The sequence below is a fragment of the Xiphophorus couchianus genome, chromosome 5 (genome assembly GCF_001444195.1).
Source record: "Xiphophorus couchianus chromosome 5, X_couchianus-1.0, whole genome shotgun sequence".
Lineage (NCBI taxonomy): Eukaryota > Metazoa > Chordata > Actinopteri > Cyprinodontiformes > Poeciliidae > Xiphophorus > Xiphophorus couchianus.
Window position 1 is genome coordinate 33455548 of NC_040232.1, and position 26245 is coordinate 33481792.

General features: G+C 40.3%; 1 protein-coding gene across 2 annotated transcripts in view; it reads right to left on the bottom strand.

Moving 5' to 3' along the window:
* Positions 1–26245, bottom strand: part of prkcaa (protein kinase C, alpha, a) — a 142550-nt gene that overhangs the window by 69719 nt on the left and 46586 nt on the right. For both annotated transcript variants that reach the window (XM_028016886.1, XM_028016885.1), the window contains exon 3: positions 23486–23568. In XM_028016886.1, coding sequence (XP_027872687.1) covers positions 23486–23568 — 83 coding nt within the window. The remainder of the gene's footprint in view (positions 1–23485; positions 23569–26245) is intronic.

The following is a 26245-nucleotide window of genomic DNA, read 5'->3' on the forward strand; positions in this document are numbered from 1 at the left end:
TAGACAGCTAGCTATCTAGCTAGCAAGGTAGCTAGCCATATATCTATCGAGCTGTCTAGCTAGCTATGGAGCCAGCCATATATTTGTCAAGCTGTCTAGCTAGCTATGGAGCTAGCCATATATCTATCAAGCTGTCTAGCTAGCTATGTACCTAGCCATATATCTGTCAAGCTGTCTAGCTAGCTATGGAGCTAACCATATATCTGTCAAGCTGTCTAGCTAGCTATGGAGCTAGCCATATATCTATCGAGCTGTCTAGCTAGCTATGGAGCCAGCCATATATTTGTCAAGCTGTCTAGCTAGCTATGGAGCTAGCCATATATCTATCAAGCTGTCTAGCTAGCTATGTACCTAGCCATATATCTGTCAAGCTGTCTAGCTAGCTATGGAGCTAACCATATATCTGTCAAGCTGTCTAGCTAGCTATGGAGCTAGCCATATATCTGTCAAGCTGTCTAGCTAGCTATGTACCTAGCTATATATCTATCAAGCTATCTAGGTAGTCAGATATAAGCTTTCTATCTATATAGCAACAAGATAGCTTGATAGACATAAATATTTCTGAGAAATTAAGTCATCTGTGTGTGTTGTTATGTATGTTTTGCTTTTATGTATTTATTTATGGCTATTGTCCTTTTGGATGTGCTGTTCCTATTGTTGCACTGCAGTTTTGCCCCTGCTTCCTAGTCTAATTTTTCCTATGGGAGACTAATAAATTATCTTATCTTATTTGTCACCATCCAGTCTGACAGTATGACACTGACAGCTATTCAAATTATTCGCAAGATTCTCTTTGGAGATTAGATGTGCTGAAGATCACACCTGTAGATGACTTTTGTCGACAGTCATTAAAGACACTAGTTCTTCCATTAACACACCCTTTCTGAGAGCTGTCAGATGTAAGTGCTTCGCCTCTCTGGCCTCTGAGTCCATCTGGGGACTACAAAGTGGAAAAGAAGATTCTTTCAGATGAACAATTGAAAAAGAACACCAGAAATAAGAATGAGTCAATGTAAAAATGCCAAGTGGTGATTCAAAGGGATGCTACATGCTCTGTGAATGACGTGGAAGGGAGGATGAAAATAGATGGATGAAGAACATGAGAATTTTTTTGTCATAATTAGACAATAGGCAATATTTCAATGTTTGTTTAAGGATTTGATTGTGGTAATATCCAGCTTAGTCAACAAAAATAACATCTGTCAGTAAGGTATCAGTCTGACAGAAGAAGAGAGCAAATGAAATATGACTAACACCACTTCATAATAAGGTTCAGTGACTTCTCACAAAATTAATGACCATTATATATGAGGAACAACTTCCATTGTCTATTTCTCTGGTCAGCGACAGTGTAACCCTTAGCATTTCTTTTCATTCTTCATTTAGTAAACCAAGAAAAGATGTGAATATAGGCTGAAGCAAAAAATAAAAGATAAATGACACAGCAAATCAGATCAAAAGATTCAAAGCACCCAGACGATAATGATGAAACAGAAGCAGAAGCACGGGGGGGTCAGCTCAATGGTGCTGGTTAATTAGCCAGGCTCTCCAGTCCAGCCCAATTAGATGCAGTGCACCATCCAGCTCCTGGTAATGAACAGCTAGGCAGAGGGAAGGAGTGCAGGGTTTCCCTAAAGACTGTAGTGAAGCAAAGGCGGACGACAGTGAGTCATCCTTTATTTAGCTTACTTGTGTTATTGCCGTAAAATGAAAGGAGAAAATAAACTTCAGGGGGTTTCTCAATACAATTGTAATCCATTAACTTTTTTCCCCCCACTTTTCAGTTGCCAGTCACAGTTTTACACCACCTGAATAACAAAAGAGTCAATATTCAAGTTGCTCTCAAACATCATCCTGCCTCTGACATTTGTGTGCTGAAACACCTAGTTGAGGTCTGTGGCTGAAAACTTGACGCAATTTTGCCACACATCAAATCCTAGTGGAGGTGTTGCTTTGTGCAGAAGTAACTTGTCTTGTTTTGTTTTATATCCACACTTAATGGCTCTCTGACCACCTTGGGCTGAAAGTTCAAAGCTCTATACACAATTTATGGGTTTGTCCAAGTGGCCAAAATACTACTAGATGAATTAACAACAACAACAAAAAAAAATAGATCAGATTGCCAAGTAAAGCATCAAATATCTGAAGGAGAATCAATTTTAATCAGTGCAGAGTTTCTCTCCACCATGTACTACCACGTGCCGTCAAAATATGTTGGTGAGGTAACAAAAATGGTGTCGAGTATTTTTCCTAGCACGAGTATCAAGTTTGAAATGTTATCTTTATCTTCTTTATCTATTGTAACACTGGGGAAAATTGTCAATGCCTCCCAAGAAGAAGCAGGACTTAAGCTGAAGATAAAACAAGATGCAAGACAAAAGAGGATGCTGTCTTCATCACTCTGCACATAGCCCTGACCCATCTGCAGCATCCCAACACCTACGTCAGGATGCTATTTGTAGACTTCAGCTCAGCATTTAACACCGTCATCCCAGACAAGCTGGTGCTGAAGCTACTCGAGGTGGGGCTGCACGCTTCAATGTGCCACTGGATCAGAGACTTCCTCACCAACAGGCCTCAGGTGGTGAGAATAAGTGGCTCAACATCGTCCCCACTGGTCCTCAACACAGGCACGCCGCAGGGCTGTGTGCTCAGCCCAGCTCTCTTCACCCTGTTTACACACGACTGCGTGGCCATCCACCCCACCAACACAGTCGTGAAGTACGCGGACGACACAACAGTAGTGGGTCTCATTTCAGACAACAACGAGACCCACTACAGAGAGGAGATTCTGCAGCTCACTCAGTGGTGTTCAGCCAACAACTTGGTGCTGAACACAGGGAAGACCAAGGAGGTCATTGTGGACTACAGAAGGTCCAGGAAGACGGATCACACTCCCCTTCTCATAGATGGAGAAGTGGTGGAACGTGTGGACAACATCAAGTTCCTGGGCCTCCACATCACTTCTGACCTCTCCTGGAACACAAACACCTCCCACCTGGTGAAGAAAGCACAACAAAGGCTCTTCTTCCTCAGGAAACTGAGACGGGCTGGACTTTCCTCACGGCTGCTCGTGAACTTTTACAGGGCGATGATCGAAAGCATCCTCTGCCTCAACATGACTGTGTGGTATGGTAGCTGCACAGCACTGGAGAGGAAACAACTGACACGGGTGGTGAGAACAGCGCAAGGCATTGTGGGATGCCCCCTCCCAGACCTGGACTCCATTTACACAGACCGGGTCAAGAAGAGAGCTGGATCCATAGCGATGGATTCCAGCCACCCGGGCCACAGACTGTTTGTGCCGCTGCCATCAGGCAAGCGGTACAGGAATATACGGACTACAACAAATAGACTGAGAAACAGTTTCTTCCCCACAGCCGTCAGAGCCATTACTCCCTGCCGCCCCCCCCCTCCCACACATATCATAACCTCGCAGTCACACATACATATCCCCCACCCCCACACAGCCATATTGTTCTGCACTTTGCACTGTCACATTATCTGTACTTTGCCATAATTGGACCTGCTGCTACTTCTTTGGTGTGGTTGAGTGCCTTTAGTTAATTTAGTTGTATATATTGTTATTATTATTATTGTGTGTTTGCTTATTTATACTGTATATATTTGACCTTTTGCACGGGAGCTGCAATGGAAATTTCGTTGAATTCTGTTCAATGACAATAAATGCTACATTTCTAATCTAATCTAATCTAATCTAATCTACAGTCTCAGATTAGTAAAATGGCAACACTGGAACTTGGGATTGTCACTCATTACACACAAGCACTGAACAAGCAGAACAATTCAAATTGTTCTTATTCATTTTTATTTGCAGGTACAAAAAAATAAAATAGGTAAGACAGTCGTGAACACTTCAGGCAATCCACTCAAAGAGAAAAAGAGATCAACCTTGTGTGAAATGTGCAGCCAGACAAGAGAAGGGGGCGATCGGTCATATTTTCTCCTTCATATGGGACTGGAAAATAAATTGCTACGCTGATTACCCGGGGTGGAAATGTTAACAATTGGTATCGGATGATTATTGACCAACACTAGGCGACACTTGCTCGATACCTTGCTCACTGCTTTCCTCTCTCCCGTCATCCCTCACCAGGAGGCTGACATTTGAATTGGAGGTGGCAGGAAGCTCCTCCTTTTACCAGATTCTGAGTCACCCTGTCTTGCGGTTCATCTGTTCCTGAGTTAAACGAGAAACTGCAGAACAAAGCACCTCTTCATGTGAGCCGTCTAAAAGCTGACACCAGAAAAGATGTTCACAATGTAGAAATTTGGCTCCTGAAAATGCAATGAAGTTGTTGTTTATTTGACTGAGCTCTTCGCAGAAAACCTCTGCACACCAATGAAATTGATAAATGAATACCATAAAATAATTTGTGCAGTGTTGTGCAATGTTGGTTTAGGAGTTCAAGCAGCACTTTTATAAACGTAAAAAAAAAAAAGATTCAACCATCCATTTTATTTAATTCTACTCCATTTAAAAGTCAAACTCGGTCATTCGAAAACAACAAACTCGATCGAAACAGCCGTATGGTTTTGTGAACATCTTCGTGGACACAAATACACTTATACTGGTGTCAGTTTACAAAGGAAGAAACAAATGAAATTATTTATTTACACTGTCATGCTTTTGATGGGATCTCTTAGTATCTAATAGTTCAATCAATGCCAAGTCAAATGTACTTAATGTTGACAGGGAGCTGCTACTTTAGTACCTTAGAAATGTGGCAAATGAAGATTTTCCTTCTGCATTAATCATGAACATACATTTAGTTTATCTATTAGTCTAATTTTGTGCTTGAGGGTTTTCAACAAAGGATAAACATAAACAAAGATTACAAAAAACTATTGTTCCAAATAATATACAAACAGCTATCCAGGCCATTGCCTTCCTATGCAATTCCAACTGAGTGTCATCTCGCTTCACAGCTCAGTGTGGGATTTCTCCAGTTCACTTGGATTCCTCTGGTAGAATTTTAACTGGGCCAATCAATGAACAGGAGGGGAAGTTATGAACAATGATGTCGATTTTCTGCGCTTTTTCTAAATTGTAGTCTGCTTGCATTTTTAGCAAAGGCAGCACAGGAAGTGAATGAAGCCATTCGGTCCGTGTTGACCAAATATTGAATTAACATTAACAGCCGCCTCATTTACGGCACTTCTCTGTCCACAGGGGAGGACGGTTGTTTACAGCACAGGCAATTTTCCGGTAAGCTTCCCAGCATTGACTGGGGCATTACACACGGCATCGGCCAAACGTTAGCAATTGGGTAAAATTTTAAACCTCAACATCTTCCACGTTGCCAGGAAAGCAAAACATAGAACACAGGGTTGGTTTTTACCAAGCTAACATACAGTATACTGTGCATTACATCAAAAAGTCAATTTTAGACTTTACTAGGTGGATCCTGGTTTCAGATTACTCCTGTGAAGTAGACATGCTCCTGGGATTAAATTTAAGGACCAGCAAATGTGTTAAGTGGCTAGCTAAACACCTACTTAAGACAGAAATATGCCTCTGGATCTGTTATGTAACGTTCCTTCACGTGTTTGCTCAGCAAAAAGGATTAGACTTCTCCTTGATAAAGAGATATCCAAAGCCAATTAGCACCCCGTATGGAGACTCACAACATTAACGGCAATGCACAGACACACTGAGACATTTAATCCATTTTGATCACCAGTTACCCAAACATCTACAGCTGTGGAGAATGCCAGAATACTGTAGTTAGAGACAAACATGACACCGTTTTCTCTTTTCTTTCTATTTTCCCCCAATCCTCATGTGTGATATCCTTGTTAACTGAAAGTTACTTAATAAAGTATTTGCACAACAACCTTCATCTAATACACAGTTATTATCCCAAATACACTACAGAGTGACCCATTCTCCACATTACCGATAATGTGAACAAATGTATACCCTTTGATCTCAAGTGGACAAATCTGCATTAATAATATTTTCAATGGATTTTAAAGTTTGTGCCATCTGTTTCAAATCCTTAAACAACCATTAGAGCTAATAGAGATTAAAGGTCATTGCGCCTATTATAGTCCAGGGATACAATTTTAGAACTGACATTGAGTGGTGAACATTGTGGGAAAGATTTAGAAGACAACAATACAGAGCAACCATTCACCCAGATGTGTGCGGTGAGGTTTGGCAAGCGTACTATTCTTAGCATATAAATCATCAGTGTTGGCCTTTCGCTAAGCCGCTGAGTGCTTGCGGGGTGGGACAGGGTGGGGATAGGTTGCCAATGCGATTCACAGAGGGTTTACCTTGCGGATCTCTTAACATATCTGTCTGCTACCGGCGCTGCACCCTAGCTGACCTTCTGATAAGCTTTAAATGAATAACGCCTACAACACTGTGATGCTAGCTTACCAAAGCCCTCCAAGGGTTTCCTGCGTTTTATTAGAGACGCCTCAAGATTCATCATGTTATGCGGGTAAACTTCAAATCCATATCAACAAGTTCAACAAACAGCTAAAAGTGACTTTGCCTTGAGTTTAAACTTCACTGGATCCTCATTAGCAAGCTTTCGGAGCATTGTGGGAAGTCTGCTCTGGTGCTACTGAGGATACATTTCAAATGAAGGCGATGAAATCTACCATGTAAGGAATTTTGAATCTGTTTTCAGCGAAGTAGGCAGAAGGAAATGGAAAAATTATTCAATACACCTTACAGCAGCGTTTCTGAGTTCCGGTCCTCATGCCCCCCGGCCCTGCATGTTTTAGGTGTTCCCCTTCTGCAACACACCTGGATTGAATATGTGGGTGATTAACAGGCTTCTGCAGCACTTAATGGTCATGCAATCATTTGAATCAGCTGCTCTGGAATAGAGGTACATCTAAAATATGCAGAGCAGGGGGGCTTGAGGACTGGAATTGAGTAGCGCTGCCTTACAGTGAGCAATGCATTAGAACACAGGTCTCAAACTCCAGTCCTCGAGGGCCGCTGTCCTGCAGTTTTTAGATGTGCCACAGGTACAAAACACTAGCATGAAATGGCTTAATTACCCCTCTAAGTTCTCCCAGCCTTGCTATTGACCTAATTATTCCATTCAGGTGGTGCAGAGGCACATCTAAAAGTTGCAGGACAGCGGCCCTTGAGGACTGGAGTTTGACACCCCTGCATTAGATTAAAGTCAAAGTATTGTCTTTTAGAAAAAAGAAAATCAAACACTAATAATAACAATCTGCCAAAAATCAATATCTGTTCAAACAAAATACTTGTTTAGCTTTTGCTGTTTGTTCCAAACAATTCCCAAAACCTGCTAGGACTAGGAGTCTTCAAGATATTTTGAATCACAATTACCACAACATTGGTACGTGTAAAATTAAAGGCACCAAGAGCTTGGATGCAATATTATACTCTACTGTATTTTGAGCGACATGATGTGGACTTTGCCTGTCTGGAATATATTTGGCCTTTTGAAATGACTTTCCTTGTCTCTGACACCCACAGCTGGTATAGATTTTAGTGACAGAGATGATACAGTTTGAGCGGTGGAGACACGGTGATGACTGAAAGAATAAAAAGGAGTGACAAAAATGTGGCTTATCTGCAATAGATACCCTCTCTGACATATTTATCAATAACATTGCAACTGCACATTGATCCTGTGGGTGTGTGGGAACTGTAATGTTTGTATGGTAGTACATAAAGGAAGCCAAGTCTTTTAAAGTTATCTGGTTTATTAACTAACAGCATCAGTCATTATACCCTCAGGTTTCTACCCGCTCCGGTCTCTGGCTTCTTCGTGTCCACTTCTCTTTAATCTTCTTGCATCACCACCTACTGGTGCTGCATATCATTACAGGAACTGCTGTCATCAATTTCTGCCATTTATTGGTTGTCTCCATCTGACCTACAGCTTCAAAATGAACCTGATGTGGATGACACACTTGCTTGTGTAGCCAACAAAGAAAGTTGTAAAAGTTTTACAAAACTTTCAAAGGCCAAAGTGATTTTGAAAGGAGTGCTGGCTGATACCGATATTGACCCGATACGATATCAGAACAAATAGTACAAACTTTTATTACTCATTTTGTAGTTTTTAGGGCTTGATAAAGTAATATTTCTCAGAGAACAATAGTCAACAACAACAGATATGAAAACAACTGACCCATTTATAATTAACCAATGGGTCAGTGTGTGGGATGCACAGATATTCTGGAGCGGACTAAATGCTGGAGCAGAGTGCTTCTATATGCGTACTTATATCAGGGATTTTAGATGCAGGTCAATATAATCCGACACTTGTTTTTTGTTTGATATTAAGCCAATTTCCGGTATCAGATCAGGACAGCAATACTTAAAAATGAAAGAAATTCCAGTTGAGTAAAGCAAAAGAGGCGTTTTGGTTGATGCTGTAATGTTGCATAGGCACACAAAAGCAATGCAAGTACCATAGATGAATATGTCGATTGAATTTAATGAAAATAAGCAAATTTTAAACCAGACAAACTGTAAACGCATAAAAACAATTTTTTCCTTGACGTTCCACTTAGCCTTTTTTTCTAGTTCAGTCCCTATTCGACACAATGTATTTTTGTCGTACGAAAAAAGAGAAAAGATTTCAACTATTAGAAAATGTAATTGTTTTGTGGAGGAACACAACTGTGTTTATATCATTCAGTTAATTGTAAAATTCGCGCCAAATTGTCTGCTCCATTCGACAGCAAAGGAACTGAAGGAGGCACAATCTGAGACTCCCTGAAATCTTGAGAGGATTAGAAGCCTGTGGACAAACTTCCTCTCCGCTTCACTTCTCACAGCTGGAGAAAGCTGAGCTCCAAGCTGATGAGGCACTTCCCTATCCGACGGCCATATTGTTAATTTGCAGACGCTGGCTCATTAACAGAAACATGCACACATGCTGAGCATGACATCGTCAAGGTCAGAGGAGGGCAGGAGGAGCTGTCACAGCTGTCACCCTCGCTCGAGGGTGAAGCCACTGTTTACCAGCGCCGATGCCAAGGTTTCCTCCTTTTGGTCAGGCTACCGACTCCGGAGGCCAGAATTAATTGGCTCATCAGACACGGGCCATCTGGCAGGTACTTAATAATGAAAATACCTTCACAACCTGTTCCAAAAGTCAAATCCAATTGTCAACACCTTGGCAGCACTGTTCCTCCTGTGATAAGTTAAGAGCTTAGTGGGTCAGTTCTGTGATCCACTCTGTGGTTGGGTGTGTAGAGAGTTTAATGTGTTTTTGTGTCTGAAATCAATCCTGTCCTAACAAATAACTAACATTATAGATTGATATCAATAGTTGAAGCATTTGATTGAATATTCAACCATTTCACTGAACTCGGATCCAGAACCGCACAGGACTCTGGGGGATGTAGGCAGAGAACAGGATTAAGCTGCTCACATTTAGTAAAGTGGGTGGGTGGCATTAACTAACTCACTTGCGCTTTGGTTACCTAGCAACAACTGTGTAGAATGAAAACTGTGGATAAAACAGTAAAGATTTATCCACCAGCTTGGTAATATTATAATCAATAATTATCAATATTGGTTGATAGGAAAAGCTTACATCACGTTATGTTTTTCAGTTATATAGTTGAGCCCTACTTAAAGATAAATATAATTTTCAATCATTTAAATAAAACAGATTTTTTTTTGTTGAGAAATCTATATTGTAATTTTCACAAGTGATCTGAAATCTAGACGTGGAGGGACTTGTTGTATGGGAAGGGATTGAGCTCGCTTATTTTCTGAATCTTCGTCTGTCTCCGTCTTCTTGGCTCTCTGCAGCGCAAAGATATTTTCTCTTAGGAAATATATCCAGTGTTTTACGTGACACAACCTTCAACATAGATGCAAGCAATTAGAGTTAACATGTTCATGCTGCTGCCATTTCATCCCTGGCATTTCTGGATTTCATTTAATGAGGCTATATGACAACTCATAACTATAACACCCAGTGAGCTGGTGTTATATCAAGTCATGTTGCCATGCTGGGAAAAAGATTTAACAAGGAAGGATTGGACATAAAATTATCCGGCAAAAGATAGTGACAAGCACAGCTAGTTATTATTACAGTAGTTTGATGTCAGTATTTACGATGGTGGTTGTATGATGCTAAATTGACAGACATTTTCATCTCCCACAGAGTTCAAATAAGTGGTATTCATTTATTTTTAATTCTAAAATATTAGAGATTATCAACGTGGCAGAACGGGTAACCCTTTAGGCTTCTAGATATTTTCCTATCCTACAAACAAACAAGCACAGAGGACTCTATGTTGGTCTAGAGCTGCAGAAGGAGCAGCAGAGAGTCAGTTTGACCCATCTGTAACTTGCGTCGTTCTATTTCTGGCAAGAAGCTTCAAAGCTCCAGCTTGTTCTGCTTTCGACTTCCCTACACATGAAGTCAGGTTTGCACTTTTAAGACCGTTTATGACTGTGAAGTGGGCGATGTGGACTCAACGCTTTATCACAGTGCTTTGTGGTAGTATAGATAACGATAAAAGTGACGATAAGAATGCATTACATCTATATCTATGTTGGATAACTGTATCACTGAGACTGTGTCACAGCAATTATAGCCCCACAAACACAAATGCCGCTCTTGAAAAACATTCCCATGTGTAACGTGCCTCTTTCTGACACCAGTCACATAAAGAAGAGAGTTTTGCATCACTCAGCTGCACACACTAACTGTGTTTTCAAATTTTCTGCTGTTTATTGATGCTTTTATTAAACAACAGTGGATGAAATAGTAAAATTTCCAATCTTGATAGTAAGGACAGATATGGGGGGAATTAAGCATGGTGACAATAAGTCAAAATTCTTATCACAATGAGATAAGAAATTATCTTATCTACATTTATCCCTCGTATCGTTTATCATACAACATATGATAAATAACATAATAAAAGTTCACCGCTACCGCCCAGGTTAAAGCTGCCAGTTGCAAACCACTTCCTTTGGTTTCCAAAATCAAAGTGTAAAGATGCAGGGTCCATGATCTGAACAGAGCCATTCTCATCATACGAAAGAACAAATTGATGTATAATCAATGCATGTTTATTGTGGAACTATGATCTGCTTTATCTTACAGGAACTAAAGAAGCACTTTATTTATTCGACCTAAAGTATTAAGATTTTCTCTGTGCATTTTTCCTCCAAACTGGTTCAATTGCCAAACTGGTGGTAACGCTACCTTGTCACCAGTTTCAGCTTTGGCTCAGTCCCAATCAAAGCTCTGGTGCTGGTAAGCTAATGTCACATAAATCCCTCACCAGAAAGTAGTTCTGCTTCAAATGTTCCAGTACGGTACCAATGACAAAAACAAGACAGAGACACATGGAGAGGCAAAAACTGCAAGGTTAAATTTTTTAGATTCTGACAAGAAAATTTGTACTATTTTTGAGACCAATAGTACAAACGCAAAGCAGTCGTGACTCGTGTGTTTATATGTTCAAAAATGAACTAGTTGACTCAGCAAACTGCATGAGAAATAATTCTTCCTTACATGGTAGATTTCAGCGCCTTGACATGCTGTTTGCGACTTCGAATCAAAAGACGGAGCTAGTGAGGAATGTGACTTCGATGCAATCGAGCACAAAAGATGAACAGTGGATGTTCGATTAGGAAAAACTCCCACAACCACATTGACACGGACAGTTGACTCCGAGTCCAGAGGAATAGAAACTCCCCAGAGTGAAGGGCATTATTTAAAAAAATACTTAAGGGTCTGGCAGGACTGGACAGGACTAGATATTTGTTATTATGAGACCTCAGAGGGAGTGATGGAATGCATGCAAGTAGGCTTCAGGGCATAAATTGTGTGTGACTTTAATGTACTACAAATAGGTTTATTGGTATGATAGAGAGTGTATTTATATGCTGCAGGGGGATAAAAGGCGGAAATGCATTCTAATAAAGAATGTTTTGTCTGTCTGAGTTTCAAGACGAGTTCAGTACCGAACTGTTTACTCAAGAGAGTTTAGTGATTTTCTCACTTGAGTTTTGCAAATTAACAATATGCAATGGAATTTATTTGGTGCTTTTCAAAAAAACGGTATTCAGACTTTATGCCCCTTCGGATGACAACCCGTCCTCTGACTTTATGTAGTCAAGCGTCTTGTTTCACGAAAGACTGTATTTGGAAGAAATTTTTCCCGTTTGAAATAAACGGAAGTTGCAAAATTTCATTCACTGTATGCACCCTCAATATGTGCAACATATTTACAATAGTTGGATTTTTCAACTTATTAGGACCATCACTAGTATCTGAAAATATTGCAGCATCACAAGAGTCACTATATTGTTTTATTCAAACCAACTTATGTCGCTTTTTAATCACAATAGCAGTTTTTACATCCCTTTAGGAAGGGCTAGCACCACAGTCGTCACCGTCTCCTGGCTTCTGTCCGTAACGTGGTCAATGTCCCACAAAAGCGTCCCATAACATTATTTTCCATTTGTGTTGGTTGCATGAGGTAATAGATTTGTTTGGACAGTGATGCACACAGAAACTTTGTAGGGTAACACTTTATTTGACAGAGTGTGCATAAGCCTGACATGACACTGTCAAACATTATATAACACCCGTCAGGAGCATGAAGGAGTCTTTTTGAATGTTTATGACTGAAGTGTCATTGGGTAAATAATGACACTTTTAATGCAAAGCTGAATTAAAACTTGTATTAAAAGTCCATTAAAATAGTCAACTTTGCATTAAAAGTATCATTATTTACCTAATGGCAGGTTATGACGACAGTCATAGACATACATAAAGACTCCTTCATGTTCGTAACAGGTGTTATATCAAGTCTATGACAGCACCTTGTCAAATAAAGTGTTACCCTTTGGGGTTTTCCCCAACTTGCTTGCATCTCTTTTGTGGCCCCGCTCTAAACCGTTACCTTTACTGGGTCTTTGCTTACATTGTGTCACACAAAGGAAAAGCAGGGAAAACACACCACAAGTCTATGCCACGCATGCAAAAACTAAACTGAAAGCCCATCAGATCGTGACAGTACTAAAACAAAGTTGTAAGTTGCCAAAAGTTGCCCAAAGGAAATGTTTATTTCTACCAATTGCTGACATTTCCCAGCAATTATCATTTCAGAAGCTCACGCTGTAACCTAACACAGTGTAGCCTCTTAGGGTTATTGACGATGCTACTAGGGGAGAGTAATGCAGCCCATCCCAGAGTAATCCCACCCATCCTCTGTCTTCCACTGTTATTAACACAAGCAACAGGACTCCGTGATGCACATAGACACTTACACCTCTCTACCCCGGCCCTCCAGCAAAGCCAGGACCAAACCCCTTTTTAGCAAGCAGCGTCACACACCATTAGCATAAAGACTGAGGATCTGCTCGTTAAGACCCGAGAGAGTATAAATATCATCAGCCCAGGGGACCCAACCATCACATCAGCCATCACTCAAAGCTGTTAATACTGCAAGCAGTGGCGTATATGTGATCGAACCTGTGTCTCCTCTATTTATGGTAAGATAATTGGCTCAAATGTGTCCAAATAAACAATGTGCTAATCATAGTTAGCTACAAAACCTCTTTAAAAGCAATCTCATTTTAGTGGTTTTAGCAAATAATAAAAATATTGAACTATGCTGTGACAAACTTGGCCACAGAAGTGCATGGTTTTTAGCCAGGAGACAGCTCTGGCTGGTCAATGAGTAGATCATCCTGTTACAGTTTGACATGTGGAGATAATCATTTAAGGCACTTAGAGTAGCAAATTACACTGAGTAGTTTTAATGACTGTGTGATAGACGCCACAGCAGATGGCAGATGTTAATGTGAGCAGTCGTATGCAGGCTGAGATGTTCTCTGTGCCTGTGGAGTCCACTGCATTCTGGGGTTTTATTTCCCCTCCTTATATCAACTGGTGTTTTGCATAATGGCTGAGGAAATGACTTCCTCCTGTTGGATTGCTTATCCTTAGTCCGGAAATAGTGGGCTTTTAGGTTTTATTGCCTTTGCAGCAGCAACCACAACGGAAACAAAACTATACGAGACAAGCAAAAGCATGTTGTAGATGCTGGTCTGTAGGCAGGATAGGTGATGACTTTATTATGATCTCTATATATTGTAGAGCAAGATAGAAAGCTGATCTTTATTTATGTTGGCTACCATAATCAATATGGCTCTTTGTGTATTTCACTTTGTTTTTTCTTAATCTTGTTTCAGTTTTCTTCTTAAGATGTTTTTCTTCCCGAAACGACACACCTCTTAATAAAAATCATAAAACATATTTTGGTTGACATTGTTGTATGCAGGCTATGGAAAAATATCATAAGATGCGGGGTATGGAAAAATATCAGCAGACAATTGTTTTACAGTAAATACAAAAGCACTCCAAGGAATATCTTGGAACAAATGTTTGTGTTTATGTCATTTTCATAGACCGATATTGACGTTTAAGGCTAAACAGTCCTAAACTAAAAAATATATTTTAAGTTAAAAGGTAAACAACTCGGGTAAAGCACAAACATTTATATGAAAACTAGTTTATGAGACAAAATGAAAAAAATTCAAATTAAACTAATGAGTCTGAGTTCTGTCCAAGAACTTATAGATGATACGATTATCTTTTGTTGACATTTTCTAATCATGGAATCTGTGGTTCGGTGGGAAGCTTAGTTTTGCAGTTCAATCCCACCTTTCTCCCTCTGCACTTAGCTCCAATGTGCCAATCAATCTGTGCGTCTTTGACTGAATGAGCGTCCACATGTGTGAGTGCATCGGGATGAATGAGGTGAACCCAGCCTGAAAGTACTTTTAGGGGTTGGTATTATTAGAGAAATTATGTCTAAGCTCAGTTCATTTGTCATCTAACTGCAATTTTAATCTAATTTAATCACACACTTCCTAATAACAGGATTACTTGGGAACATTGCTAATATTGTAGCTTTTGTCAATCAATTACTCTTCAAAAACAACCCCAAAATGTCCTGGTTTTATAGAGCTCTCTGCTTAACTAGAGAAAAAGTGTTGAACAGCAGGATAACAAACACTGACGATTACAACTGACTTGTAATCGCATCAACGGGAGCAACAATTAATTCAAATGTTATGCATCAAAACCAATAATAAGATTTAAAAGGCCGGCATAGAGTGAGACAGACGTAATCCCAGTTTAACATTTCCTTACCGCAGCATCTCCCATACTGCGCTAAGAAAATCGTTTCCTAATCTAACTCAGTTCTGCAAACACTTTTCAGACAATAATTGCCACTCATCTTCTCTGCATTTGTACTTTTTCCACCAATACTGAACATGGGAACTCAAAACATCCTCCATTCTCATCTGAGCTTGCCTGAATCGATAACCACATCCTACCTTTCAGATCATGTTTTGACAACTTGAAAGGCCAGAACGAGCATTAAAAAAATATCTCAGTTTTCATGTTCTATCAGGAAATTTAATCTCCTCAGAGTCTGAGATGTGAATTTAATGAGCCTCTTTCCTATCGGATAAGAAGTCACTGTTGGGTATAGGGAAAGAGAAAAAAAAGTTAGAAAATTCTGCAAATTTGATGACAAACTGGCAGGTATGAATATGAATCAGCAGCTTCATTTCTTGCCTTACTGACTAAAAATGATCTCACCTTCCCATTTGTCTCTCTTCACTCTTCCCTTCCTGGGTAAACTATGTCTTGCTTGGTGATAACTTGCTATCTCACACTGGCACACTGGCTCCCACACACACAATATAAAACTTACTTTGCTTGTTTATGCAGCACCTAAGATTTGGTCTTACAGTCTTTTCGGGAAAACCCTTGGTAGAAATTGCTTTCCGCTCGAGCTTTCGTGTTGTTTTCACAGCCTCCTTACAGTTAGTGATCGGGCAGGTCAAATATGACCAACTGAACAAACTGTAGGAAGAGAGTAACATCCAAGCAGTGTTTTATAAATGCCCAACAACAGAGATTAAAGTGGGTGATCTATGGCAGCGACTGCAGCTCCATGAAAGAGGGCAAATTTCATTAGATACACCACAAATTTAGAGCATACAGTATGCTCTCGTTTCCTCTGCCACAAGTAGCTCTTTTACATACACTAGCACCAACCCCTGCTCGCTGACATCATCCTATCTGGCATGTATCACTGTGTATTTTTTATGGTGGTGTGTATTCAAAAGCATGTTGAATATACAATAACTTCATTCGACTAAAAACAGTCAAGCCTGGCAGGGCTCTGAGAAACACGCCGCCACTTCCACGGGCTAAACTCACAGCGCCGTGCCCATCAAAATGCGGCTCGAGTTTCTTTGAAAAGGTGTTTCCTTGGAAGCAGAGCCGGTGCCAAGGCTTGCATAAGGGTGAGTGCTGAAAGCATGTGTTACTGGCATCTAATTCTGTATGGAGTAGGAGGCTCACTTAAGCTTCTATGTTACACCAACATTATCGCAACCTGCCCAATATCGAGCAGGTACCCGGTTTTACAGCCAAAGCAGCTCCAACCAGTCCAGGTCTGGATCATGAACAGGCGGGGATGTGCAGTAGTGTCTGGGGCGGGGGATTACACAAAACCGTGGCACACAGCCCACAGCGAAATCAAATATAGACGATAGATGGCTAGATATAGATTACAGATGTGAAAAATTCCTACTAAGCGTTCAACGCGGCAATGACTGTCTAGTATCATTTGGAATTATCTTTCCCATTGCATTGTTTCCCATTCTTCTTTGTTTTCCCATAGAAAAAAACTACTTCCTCGTTGCTTCTGCACTTAGCTGTGTCTGCCTTCCTGGGTTGAGTGATTTATTTTCTTCCTTTGCCTTAGAAAGTACTGCTGCAATGCCTGCCCAGGCTGTACCCCGCCTGCTGTCCAATGATCGCTGGAGATCCTACGAGTATAAGTGCGTACAGACAGATGGACGGATGGATGGATGGTACTGCTGGCTCAGCAATAGTCAGTTACCTTGAAAGTATGCCTGGCTCACTCACACGTCCTGTGTTTATTATTATTTGTAATAATATAATTTAGCTCCATTATTTAATGGTGCTACTGGTTGCCCTTAAGTCTGTGTACTCTTCATGCCAATGGGAAATTCTCGTTGCCCGGTAATTCTGTTTTTAGCTATGTCTCTTTTGCAGATGAAGTCACTGATAAAAGATGCGCTACTTTCAACTTTGTGTATTCTTTGCACCTCCTGGGCGACGTTGGCTCAGGAGGAGGGAGTTTGTTCTGTAAGAGGTGGGTTGCCAGTTCGAACTCCGTCTGTCTCAGTCGTGTCCTTGAATGAGACTATTTATTTTTATTTTTTTATGCTCATAGAAAGGACTCCTGGCTCATTCGCCTGTGTCTTTTCCTGGACGAGACAGTTTTTGAAGAGGCCATTCATGCTAGACCTTTGCATATTCTCTTCCTGGTTCAGGCAATGAGCGCTGGAGATAGTCACCGGATCCTCTGCAAACCTGCATGGAGAAGTGGGTATAGAAGATGGATTGATGGATCGTCCCTTAGCCGAGCTTGTTTGCTTGTTAGCTTTGTTTTTCCATTCCTTTTGAGAGGACCATTGGCTCAATTACCCTGGGTTTAAGTACATCTCTTTCCTGGATAGAGTCATGGTAGTTAGCTATTGCTGTCATTACCTCTGTATACCATTTGTTTTTCTTTTCAATGTAAAGTACTTTCAGCACAGTGCTTCTAGTTTTGGCTGTGTCTCTAATTTCCACCTTTAATGTTGTATATCATTTATGTTTTTCTCTACAGCAGACGGAATTCTTGGCTCTGTGCTTCAGCCGTCTCTCCTGGTACAAACTATTTAATAATATATTCCCGCCATTACATTTCTGCTTTCTCTTCATTTCTATTTCACACAGAAATCACTTTTGCCTCATTGTGTCTATATAGTACATATAATAACTAACAGTGTAGTGTGAAATGACTTGGGATCTTCGGCATTTGCAAAACTTTAATTTACCATTAAAGTGTTCAGTGTTTACAATCTGCCCGCTTGTTTTGTCAAATACATTAACGTTGCATTTGTTGTAAACTGCCACCATATAAATGAAATGACCTGAATCACTAAACATAGTGGACCAACAGACAGACAATCTGATTTATAGTGTTATTCATCGGCATCAAATTTTCAACAAAAGTCAACTTGAAGAACTTTCAAGAAAAGACTCAAATCTCTGCCCACTTAAATATAATTTAAATATATTCTCATAAAACAGTTCACTGCAATTCAAGCTATAGTTTTGGAAATGAAACCACAATCTCCAATGTTGGCTTCAAATGCTGACTTGATGATAACAGGGCAGACTTTAAGAACAGAACAGGCCAGTCTAAAACAGAGGGCCAGCACCCTAGCTGGAAGGTAAATTGACAAAACATACAGATGAAAGGCTCCATTGCCTGTGACAATCCAAGATGCCTCTGGCAAAGATGATGCAATTTAGCACCACTCCAGTTTAATCTTGTTTTCAATTCTTGGGCAGAATCCTTGTAATGAGACTTTGTGCGTCCCAAGCTTTGAGAGCAGAATACCGCTCCCTGCAGATGTGCTGTCAGTTAAGAGCCTCCCACGTGATTTGCACTTTTAAATATTGCTTCACTTTTTCTGGAGGCGAAACGAGTTCTTATCATTAAACACGAGCGCCCTCACTTTAAGTACATGCAGTTTGCCTTTTCAATGCGTCTTTGAGTCGAACTTTTAAATAACGGTCCAACACATTGAAGCTCTTTCAGAGTCAATGCATTGAATCTTAGCTGTATTTTAAATGTATTTACTTACATATATATATAAAAATGCTTTCAGTAAGCGATCAAAGTATTGATTCTTGGACTTCACCCAAAAAGCATCGTTTTTAATATTTTGTCTTGCCATTGCAACACTTATTTCTTATCTCAGGTTTAGGCTAAGTAAATGCTTCGGTATCACACTTAAGTAATTTCTAAAAAATAACACTAGTTTGACATTTGACATTTAGGATGTAAATGGTCTGACATTTTTGTTGTTTTTTTATGTTAAAAGAGTTATACGTTAATGATTATACTACAGCTTAGTCAATTCTAATGCTTGATTCTGAACTGAAGTTACATTTCATGTGTTTTCCAGGCACATAGAGCCATTTTATAGCACAATCAAGAAACTATGTTGCCTTGAATTGTGATAAAAATGCTGTAGATAAAAAATAGCCTTTTTATAATTTTAGCATTTTAAATTTGGGCCTCTGTCTCTTTAAGAAACTCTTGTTCTTTCTGAACCTCCGCCTTCAGGAAGTCATCACAACATGGCTCCTCTATTAACCCTTTAACAACATTTTTACCAGCGTTGCGTTGGTAAAAACGCAACACTGACAAAATGAGCTCAACAGATGTGCAGCTCCTCCAGGTGTCTGCTAATTGCTGCTGGCTAGTCTGTAGGAGCTGAGTGGGGGAGTCACATTCCAGGTATGTTTTGATGAGGGAATAACATTATAACTTGATGTAAAGCTTAGGAAAGTACATTTTATATTATACTGTCCCTTTAACAAGTAACCAATATATTTCTGTATGCTTGTATGCACAACCAAATAAACTTTCCCTATTTAAATGCCGCACTGCAGACACACCGGGTCAGAGAAATAATCCGATCACCACAACTTAATTAAAGCTTTTTCTAAAAACACTTTATCCCAAATGCTGTTTATTTGTTAAGTATGACTAACTAACCGATGTGAATGTAAAACCATCTATTTGGAGACTTTTGACTTGGTTTCCGCACTGAAACATGTTCTCCTAATTGTGCACTGAGAAAATAACTAAGCAGAGTGGCTCACTCTTTCCAGTATTTTCAATCCCCACCTGCACATTTTGACCATCTTTTAGTAGTTTTCCTTTTTTTTTGATGGGGACTAAAGGGATGATGTGAATCTTAACACCGTGAATAATTACCCACAGCAGGCCTGAAAGCAGTGAAAGTAGATCTGTTTCTCTGACATTATTTTGTTACTGTCACACAAACGCCAGCATCTCTAATTTGGTGTATTCTGATGCGTTATATTTGGTTTTGAGGTCAATCTTTCTAAACATAACCCGTTCATGCCAAAGTCTGCTGAAAGCTATGTTAACGTTACATCAGCGGTTGCACTGATCTGACTATTGATGACATATCAGCTTCTTGAATGAATATTACAGAGCTTTAACCGCTACCGTTTTGTAGCGTCAAATTGAAAGCTAGAGGGTTGCACGACACAAACCAACTTTTGAGGTACGCGAATAATAGAATACAATAAAACAAAACAATGCAGAATGTAACTTGAATAAATTTTGACAAACAGAAAAACCATGAAGGTGTCTCTACTGTTCAGCCTCCATTTTCTGTCCATTTGTTATAGGTTTGTTTTGGATGATGTGTCACCCTCAGGTCAGCTCTGTCCATTTCCAAGGAAATGTGCTGCTGCTTAACTGTATTACTCTGTCACAACTATCTGTGCACTGAACAGGCCCAAGGGGCTAAGAGGTGATTGTTTGAGCATACGGGTGTATACTCGTGTGTAGGGGTGTGCGTGTGCGAGCGTGTGTGCGCAAGAAGAAAGGAAATCAGTGCAAACAGACTAGCAGATTTCCTCGGGTCAAATGTGCTGTACTGGTTAAGTGGACATTAATGATGCAATAGCCACACACCCACACAAACGCAGGCACATCGTACCTCTCAGGTTCATCTGCCGTGCCCCTGCGGTGAAACCAAGAGCTCTTGAATTATTGATGGCGCTCTTCCGTACAGCACTAAACTTACATGAGCTGCAGGCTAACGTTATACCTAGCAGCCAAACAAAACATTTAGCCAAACTGTGATAATCTCCAACCAGCAAGGCTACCACTACCCACCAACCTCTAGGTACGTAACAGCAGAAGTGGTATTGTAGATAAGCAAATCAGCAGATCAACCGATGTTGGTTTGAACCCAATTAAACTGATGGGTTTGGTTCATCAGCTCAAAGGCAGGATGCCTGTTGTCCCAGCAGCTATGGCTGTGAGGAAAAATGCATTTCTGCCTCGTCAAGCCAGAGTTAGCTTCTGCTGAAGAGACCTGCGACCGCTTGACACATTTTGTGTTATAAAACACAAAAATGAGTCAAAAGATGCACATAGCCGAGATACAGCAGATTCAGAAGATATTATCTGGCTGAAGGAGTTATTGGTTTTCTGCTCTGCTTTAAGCCTGGTAATATGTGTGTGGCTGCCTTTGGCAACGGCAACTCAGCTGCAACTGCACAAAAAAAACCAACAACAAAACAAAACATAAAAACAACAATCAGACCGTTTAGTAGTGAAAGGGTTGTACTTTTAAAAAGGGACAGATTTGATTTGTAGCAGTTGTGAAAGAAAATGGACTGAAACAGAATTGAGTTTTGTCTGAAAACGGGCATTAGGGCCATTTTCACATAAAGCCACAGCTTTATGTGGCGTCTTCTGTTTCTTTTTCAAATTAAACGCAATAAAATAAAATAAAAATCAATAGAAACCTTTTCATCACAGCAGCTTCTTGTCACACTCAAAAGAAATCCAACTTTTAAGCTAAATATGTTTTATAAATTATAAAGAAAAAAGTTTTTTGTTTTTTTTTTAGATTTTATCAGAAAGTGTCCAATCTTGCAATTTGTAATCCATGTTTTCCTATGTCCTGAGACACTAATATGACTTGACAAGAGAAATGATGGGAGGAACTTCCTGACCTATGAAAAGACGTACAGCAGGATGTGGTCACGAGTTTGGTTTATAAAAGTTAACACAAACCAGGATAGCAAGGATATCTCACACACATATTGGACAAGTTATTGAACAATGTCCCCCCAATGTTTTTATCTTGTAACCAGGTTGCTATGTATTGCAAATTTTTGCTCAGGTCCCTCTTGAAAATGAGATCTAGATCTCAACGGGGTTTACCTGATTAAATAAAGGAATATATATATATATATATATATAAAAACAATGAACCTGGTTTCTTAGTGGATCACGGAGCACCTTCCTCAAGCTACCTTATGCTTCGGGAGACTCCATGCAATCTGTGGAGAGCTCTATTTAGAGAGTCTGGGTTGACGATCCCGACTGACACACTGACATATCTCCAGTTACAGAGGCCAGGCTCCGAGTGCCCAGAGCCTGGCACCAGGAATATAAATGGAGTTTCACACGTAAAGAGCTGACAAGCAAACGACTGATATCATATAGCTGCTCCTAGTGAACCAAAAAGAAATGGTGGGAAAGTTCACAGCGAGTGTCCTGTAAGAGTTTAAGAGCTTACAAGACATCTTAACTTATTGTTGCGGCTGTAAAAAATGTTATTTGTACTAGTCACCCATTGAAACTTCTCAGAATTTATGACAAGTGTCATTAATACTTAAAGACTGCAGCATCCCTTTTGGTGAAAATGATATAACTATAGAGCAAAACTGGTTTTCAGACCAGTAAATGTGTACATTTTGTTCGTTAGGAATTCCAGTGCAATTGTGTTTTATTAAGTAATAAGGAGAACTGGTTTGCAAGATGCACATCTATGCACAACTTAGAGTACAGGACCACTGGGGTTATAACTCCTTTTTTCCCTAAGGAGGTTTTTTCTAAAAATCTGTTGACGTCACATGAAGTCACAAGATGGACTGCGGTTCAGGATCGGACAAGTTATTGAACAATGTTCCCCGAAAACCATGAACCTGGTTTCACTGGGATGAAGAGCAATCAAGGTCTGAATTCAGCTTCCTTCACTAAATGTCAAAATGTCCAGTGGGCATTTGACAATGCCTCCAATCTGCTCACCAGGAAGGGAGCGCATGAGTGACCGGAAGTGTAAAAGCACTTTTATATCAATAGCAAAGCATCTCCACTTTTATACAGGATGCCAAAGAAGTGGAAAGAAGGCACAAAATGTTCAGATCAAAAATGTCTTCAGGGTCTATAGTGGCACTGACCACAAAAGGCATCAACAGAATAGGGTTTAAGTTTGGCTTTTTTGGTTTTTGTAAAGTGGCTCGATGAGATATTTCAGCACCGCTTGTTACAGGTGGTGCCTTCCATGACGGGACAGGAACACTGACACTGAATGAACCTTATTAGCCACCTGCAGCTATTCTGATTGCGCCGTGACTTTTGTTAGTCTTACCCTAGAACTCTTTCTTCGGAAAGGCGTGAACAATGAAAAAGGTTTCTCTCCTGAGAGAGCCCAAAATGACAAACTACCCCAATTTCCATTTCCACAAATTTGTTTGTGATTAAATTATCCTCAAACCATCTAGACACTTTGCAGCTCTAATTGCGAGGGAAACAATGCCAATTAGTTAAGTAAGATTCATCTTTCCTTCGTACCTCAACAGACTGCGACATTTTTATACGAGGATGAACGAGAGTGGCTGGTAAAGAGCAACAGAGGGCTGAATGTTAGAAATGCATTCTGGCACCATTTCATATGTGCTGAAGTCTAATGACATAAACAGCAGCAAAAAAAATAGGAGGGAACAGCTGGTACTCGGGTACTTACGTCTGTGTCGGGCCCCTTATCTGCCCCCGGGCAGGAGAACGTGACCAATTCATGGCACCTCTTGTGGACCACAAAACAGCAAACTGCAGGGCAAGAAAACAAGACGAAGTCAGGAAAGAGATTCAGAGCAGCAAACATTGGAGAAAGACATGACAAAAAGATGTAAAAGGCCCTAACTTCTAATGTTTTATGAATGATACATTAAGATACACCAAAGCGTTTTGCAAAACAGAGTAAGAGACCTAAAAAATGGTCACTTCTCATCTTGTCAAAATGTCCAGTGGGCTTTTGACAATGCCCACTGGACTACAATCTGCTCAAATATTAAAGTCCAAACTCAAATATTAAAGTCCTAGCCCCACTTAAAAAACAGGTATGAACACTACAGACGAAAAGTGTTGAGAGTTGAATGTTTTAAGGTCACTACAGCGAAGGTACAATCTTCCTTACTGACCAATCTAGAAGTAGGAACATCCAAAAGATCTAGAAGTAGAACAAAGACAATCTGGAAATGTATGCTATCTCAAGAAAACTTTAGAAACAAACAGAAAACTTTTATAAAGATACCAGAGAGGTGACGCTGACAGAGGAATGAAACCAGCGTTTTTTCTGGCTACCAGGAAAGAGTGTGATGGAAAAACTCTGGAGCAGCTGTAGAGCTGAAAAAGCAGACCGACTGATGCCAAAAGCAGGACACTTACAATCTGCAGCTTCAGGGTTTCCCCCAGAAAACTTCCTAAGCCCAGTGGTCGGGGCACTGAGGCGGTCCACCGGGGTTTTGTATTAAAAGATGTTAAGTTGACATTTAAAGTATTCCTTTGTCTCACTAAAGAAAACCTTTGGATAACCTGCGTTAGAAATTCAGCTGATTGTGGAGAAAACAAAATGCATTCATAATGGATATTCAGAACAAGAGGATGAGGTAAAAAAAAAAAAATTTTATTTATAAATAAAAATAAATTAAAAAAAATATTTTTTTATTTATTTGAGGTGAAGCCAAGTTATTTGACATGTGTCTCCATCTTGACTGAAACGTTCACAGGTATAAACATAAATTTGGGGATTTAAAAAAAAATTATTAAATTGCGACACTTCTGGCTTTCCATACACGCCGAGGTCCAAATTGTTAAAACTTTAGTCTTCTGCTTGTGTGATGTTTAAATTTGAGCTCCAAATGTCACGTGTCATTCTGTTAGCAGTTGAGGCTCAACAGCGGTGTCTTAATTTCATTCGCAGCCGCTCACCTCCGCCCACAAATCCCGTGTGGAGCGGTGAGAAGACGTCTGGTGGGAATGCTCACTCGGAAAACAGTAGAGAACAATTAAAGTTTACAAGCTTCCCAAAGTTACCCATTAGCCCTGTTCCACTGGCAAAGACGCACAACATACAGTACAGACCAAAAGTTTGGACACACCTTTCTAATTCAATGGGTTTTCTTTATTTTCATGACTATTTATAAGGCAAGAAATCCCACTTATTAACCTGACAGGGCAGGTTGACGTATGAAGTGAAAACCATTTCAGGTTTCTACCTCTTGAAGCTCATCAAGAAAATGCAGAGTGTGTGCAAAGCAGTAATCACAGCAAAAGGTTGCTACTTTGAAGAAACTAGAATATAAGGGGTATTTTCAGTTGTTTTACACTTTTTTGTTTAGTGCATATTTCCACATGTGTTATTCATAGTTTTGATGCCTTCAGTGTGAATCTACAATGTCAATAGTCATGAAAATAAAGGAAACTCATTGAATTAAAAGGTGTGTCCAAACTTTTGGTCTGTACTGTATGTCTGACCGGAACTGCTGTGTCTGTTGGTGCCATTAGAGCCGAGGACACAAATGAGAGAGGTCCATCTGCTGGATTGTACCTGCACCTTGCGGCGCATCAGGTGTCTGATTTTCAACAAATAGTCCTTAGGTGACTCCAGGAATACCGTTTCTTTATATCAAAGTAGTGGAGTGGCTGCCTGACCCAGAGCAGAGGAACAGACTGAAGCTGAATATTGTCCTCTCTCTGCCTGTGGCGCACCAAATATTTTATACTTTGCTGGAGCGCCTTAAACTCAAAGTCAGAAGTTGTGTCTGCTGCCAAACCACTTTACGTTTGGGGTGGTGAGTAATTTGACGGTTGTAGGGCCCAGTTCTTGCCACCAAAACCATCATGATTGACTTGATTTGTGTGTCGTCTGCATAGCGGTGAAATGAACTGATGCATTTACAGAAGCAGGCCCAAGAGAATCATGTACAATGTCAATAAAACTGACCCAAAGACAAAACCTTGTGGTACTCCAATGGCAACAGGGGGTTCTTGGGAAAAAGAGTTTTCCTACTTAACAGAGAAGGACCAACTAAATAAATGTGGAGTGATCACTGAATACCCAACAACATCCAGTGGGACGTAACAAAACCAAAACGCCACACTTACTGCAACGTACCCCGAAAGCTGACTGGAATTTGTCTTTAATATCGTCGCCCTTCTCCACCGTCCAACATTTCTAAGTACACACAGACAGGCACAGTTGGCTATCATGCATCTACTGAATGCACATCTGGGGGCCTCACACTCGAATCCTTGTGCCTACACGCTGTCAGAGCACACAGAATGGTTCTGTATGTCTAAGTGCTAGGTCGCCGAGTACACCAAAGCACACAGAATGGTTCTGTATGTCTAAGTGCTAGGTTGCCGAGTACACCAAAGCACACGGCCAATGGAAGCAGCTGAGTCAATGTGGAGGAAGGCGCCTGTTACCGAACTGCCTCACACC